A 4528-nucleotide genomic window follows, 5' to 3' on the forward strand; every position below is an offset into this window, starting at 1 on the left:
GAGGGAGGTCCCAGGTAGTAACAGAAGTAAAGGTGAGGACTCAGTCTGATTTCTGTGAGAATTGCCCACCTCAACAGATGGGCAGCACAGTGGCCAGCTTCTGCTGTCAGCTCTGGGAGGCCCTGATATGCTTGTGATGAAGGTCAGAAGCCCTTTCACTTTATCCTCTAGAAACTGGAGAGTGACGTGGGAGGGCCTCGGTTTAGGGCTAACATGGAGGGGAGGATACCTAGGATCAGTCAGAAGTAAAACTAATTAATTAAAAATTTCTTGAAACCCTATGTGACAGAGAACACCACCACTGCGACACCCCAGGCAAAGTTGGCCAGAAATGGTATACTCTGATAGCCGCCTTGGGGTCTCAGGGAAGTGAAGGCATTGGTCTGAGGGCAGTGGTGTGACACGTCCACTGAGGGAGGAGCTGTGGGCTCTGCCTGGAATTAAGTAAGGTAAAGATCCTGAGTTAAGTGTGATGGTACTGCCCATCCCAGACTGGGGAAGCTCCTCCCAGAGAGTCCCGACCCTACTATCAGCCCTGACAGAACCCAAGCAGGAATCAATGGTCTGATGTAGCAAACTCTGAGAACCTTCTAAATTTCCCAAGGGGACTGATGGGGGTGAGGGTGTCAGCTTCAGAGCAGCAGAAGAATGGTCCCAGGCCCTAACAGGAGTAAAGGTAAGGACTCGGACATCTGAGGGAGCCACTCCCCTCAACAGAAGAAAGGAGGCTTCACAGAGGCCTCTGCTATCAGACCTGGGAGGTCCCACGAGGATTTAAGAATGTGATGCACCCTAACTTCTGCCTCTGGTATCTGAGGGCAGCACTAGCTTTGGTGTTATTGGGCAGCATCAGAACAGTCAAGGGAGGAGATCCAGGCCCTGCCTGGAATTAAGGGAAAACCGTTAGTTAGGTGTGAGGGGATCAGCCACTCTAGATTAGAGGGGTTCCCAGTCAGTTCTGTCCCTGCTATTTGCCTTGATAGAACCTAGCCAGGAAGCATTTGACATATGGACATCCGACTACCTTCTAAAGTTCCCCGGAGGGGAATGAGGTAGGTGAGGTAATCAGAAAAGTCTGTCACCTTCAAATCAGCAGAGGGAACAGTCTGAGGCTCTAAAGGGAGTAAAGGCAAGAACTCTGAATGACATCTGAGGGAACCACCCACTCCAGAACATAGGGGCTTTGTGGAGTCTTGCCCATACTTTCTATTCCAGAGGCTGCAGGCTAGGTTGGATTGACGTAAGGAATCCTGACATCTGTATTTGGTGTTTCAGCGTCAGTGAATACTTCAGACTAGGAGGAGGTAGGTGTTAGGTTAGGGGAGGGAGGAGCCCCCAGGCCCTGCCACAGTGTAGTGAAGACACTGAATGAGGTATAAAGGATAGACCCACTGTCAACAAAGGGTACCTCACAAAGCCCCACCAATGAGGTCAGCCCTGGGAGGCCTTGGTAACGATGTGAGGCTGAGGCACCCCCTCACACCCTTGGGCAGTCAGGAAGATGAAATCTGGTTGAGCGGGCAGCATCACTGTCATTACTGGAAGGATCAACGCTTTTCCAGCTTGAGTGAGGAGAACCCTAATTACTCTAGAATGGAAAGGATTCCTCAGAGCTCTGCCTGTGCTTTCTTCCCTGTTCATTCCCAGGCAGACATAGTAAGATGAAGTTCCCCTCAGTTCCTCCTCTGAGGTCTCAGAGTGATTGAGGGCTTTGAGACGAGGGGTCAGCCTCTGAAAAGCAGAGCATGGGGACCCCAGGTCCTGCCCAAAGTGAAGTGATGACCCTTAATGTGAACTGAAATGCTCCCTAACTCAGAGCAACTGCTCTAAGCCCCAGTGAGCTCCAGATAGATCTGTAGGTAGGAGCTAAGGTCCACAGGGTCCTCAGGGCAGAGGCCATCAAAGAATAGGAGCCTTGTGGGTTCCTCGAGCAGCACCCTCAAGGAAACCTGCAGAGTTAGCCTTCAATAAAGCCAAGGCTGTATTTCTTTGTTGAAGTGGCCCAACAATGTCATTCTTTCCCTTTCAGATCACTGAGTCATCTGCCCATTTGTCTCCTGCTCTTATCAAAAGTCATCATGCCCCGGGGTCAGAAGAGTAAGCTCCGTGCCCGTGAGAAACGCCGCCAGGCTCCAGAAAAGCCCCAGGATTTGGTGAGTGCTCAGGCCACTACAGCAGTGGGAGAAGTTTTCCCCTCCCTTTGCTGTCCTCATTTCAACAGCTCACCTACTGCTGGGTCATATCGTGCTCCCCAGGAGCGTCAGAGAGCCACAGCCACCACCACTACTCCTGTGCCTGTTTCATACACAAAATTGAATGAAGCTGCCAACAACCGAGGGGAGGAAAGGCCAAGATCCTCTCAGGCCCAGCCCACCGCTGTGCCCTTTCAGAGAGACCTGCTAGATGAGAAGGTGGTTTTGCTGGTGCACTATCTGCTGCGCAAATATCAAAAGAAAGAGCTCATTACCAAGGCGGGAATGCTGAGAAATGTAATCCAAATGTATAGGAACCAGTTCCATAAGATCCTTAAGAGAGCCTCTGACCACTTGGAGCTGGTTTTTGGTCTTGACTTGAAGGAAGCAGATCCCAACCGGCACATCTATGTCCTTGTGAACAAACTGGAACCAAGTTACGATGCAGTACTGAGTGATTACGGTGGTGTGCCCAAGACAGGCTTGCTGATGACTATTCTGGGTGTGATCTTCACAAATCGCAACCGTGCCATGGAGGAACAAGTCTGGCAAACATTGAACGTGATGGGGTTATACGAGGGGAGGCAGCACTTCATCTTTGGGGAGCCCAGGAAGCTCATCACCAAGGATTTTGTGAAAGAAAAGTACCTGGAGTACCGGCAGGTGCCCAACAGCGACCCTCCGCGCTATGAGTTCCTGTGGGGCCCCAGAGCCCACGCCGAGACCAGCAAGATGAGAGTCCTGGAGTTTCTAGCCAAAGTTCACGATACCGTCCCCAGTGCTTTCCCAGCCTGGTATGAAGAGGCTTTGAAAGATGAGGAAGAGCGAGCCCGAGCCCGAGCCGCAGCCAGGGCTCATACCGCTGCCATGGCCAGTGCACGTGCCAGGGCCGTGACCAGTGCACATTCCAAGGCCACGACCAGTGCCCGCTCCAGGGCCAAAACCAGTGTGTGCACCAAGGCCATGCCAGCAGCTCCTCCCACCCCTAATAAAGTCTGAGGCAGATTCTTTACTTTGTTGTTAAAAAGAGAAGTCTATATTTAAGGAGTAGAGGATCAGGGTGGGGCTGGAGAAAACACAGTGTACAATGTATTTGTGTTTCTGTTCTATGTGGTAACCTGGATAATTTTTTAAAATATTGTTCCTTTTAATAGAAGGCTTAAGTAGCTTCATAATCCAAATTTATGAATGATATTGCTCAAATATTTATTGGTGTGGATGAGACTCAAGAGTAAGAATTTTATTATTTTGTAAAATTGGAAAACTTCCATCTTATTTAGTAATCTGGAACAAGATAACGTGGCAGTAGATGAGGCATTTCCTTGGAAGTGTGAAAAACTCAGTAGTGTAATACTTGGGGTCCAGAAATGGAGAGATAGATAAAAAATGATAAATTCTTAGTTTCATTTATCACTTTTAGTCTTGTTTTGTAACTATATACATACATATATATACACACACACACAGATATACACACAACTGGATATATTTAGTTTATTCAAGAATGAAGGATAAATAATTATATTGCAATAAATTCTTTAAATTTTTTAAATATGTATTTACTTTTGAGAGAGAGAGACAGAATGTGAGGGGGGAGGGGCAGAGAGAGGGAGACGGAATCCGAAGCAGGCTCCAGGCCCTGAGCTGTCAGCATAGAGCCTGACGTGGGGCTCAAATCCATGAACTGCAAGATCATGACCTGAGTCAAAGTCAGACGCTTAACCTACTGAGCCATCTAGGTGCCCTATGTTGTAATAAATGGTACCTGTTTCTCAGTGGCCCATTTTCTTTTCTCCAACAATAATTGAGCATCTACTCTTTGCAAAGCTCCATGTTAGTACTGGAAATGCTAACATGAACAAAAACTATCCCTGCCCACAGAATTCTGTAGTCTCAGAGCAGCTATGATACAAGGAATATTGTAAGATATTCCCTATGACAAAAAACACAAATCAAAAGATGGTGTGAGGACACGGAGGTTTTAGGTGTGAGCAGTCAGGTGTAAAAGCCCTGTGGCAAGGGGGTTTGAGACCCTGGGAAACTGAAAGTCCTTCAGGGTGAGGTACTTTGAACTAAGCTGCGTGGTGGGTCAGACGAGTTTGTCTGAGTGCTGAGCAGGGTCCAAAACCTCAAATGATGTGTCTCACAATGAGACCGAAGCCTGGAATAGAAAAGCGTTTTTAATACTTAAAGATCATAGATAAAGCAGAGAGAAATCTTCACCTGGGCCAGGAATAGAAGAGGTGCTATGGTCTTGTCCCTGTGCAGAAGAACACAGTGCACAGAATAGGCAATTTGTGTATGTCATATTAAAAGAGTGGCTGTGATACTCACAG

The 4528-nt window shown here is 48.0% G+C and overlaps 1 protein-coding gene across 2 annotated transcripts; it reads left to right on the forward strand.

Moving 5' to 3' along the window:
- The first annotated feature begins 1460 nt into the window (after positions 1 to 1460).
- LOC125931573 (melanoma-associated antigen B10-like) lies at positions 1461 to 3204 on the forward strand. Of its 2 annotated transcripts, none has more exons than XM_049643636.1 (2): positions 1461 to 1567; positions 2030 to 3204. In XM_049643636.1, the coding sequence occupies exon 2, from the start codon at positions 2079 to 2081 to the stop codon at positions 3189 to 3191; it is 1113 nt and encodes a 370-aa protein (XP_049499593.1). In that variant the 5' UTR covers positions 1461 to 1567; positions 2030 to 2078; the 3' UTR covers positions 3192 to 3204. The 2 variants fall into 2 exon arrangements, with proteins under 2 accessions (XP_049499593.1, XP_049499594.1); XM_049643637.1 differs by lacking the exon at positions 1461 to 1567 and adding an exon at positions 1575 to 1656.
- The last annotated feature ends 1324 nt before the right edge of the window (positions 3205 to 4528 follow it).

Source organism: Panthera uncia, chromosome X (assembly GCF_023721935.1).
Source record: "Panthera uncia isolate 11264 chromosome X, Puncia_PCG_1.0, whole genome shotgun sequence".
NCBI lineage: Eukaryota > Metazoa > Chordata > Mammalia > Carnivora > Felidae > Panthera > Panthera uncia.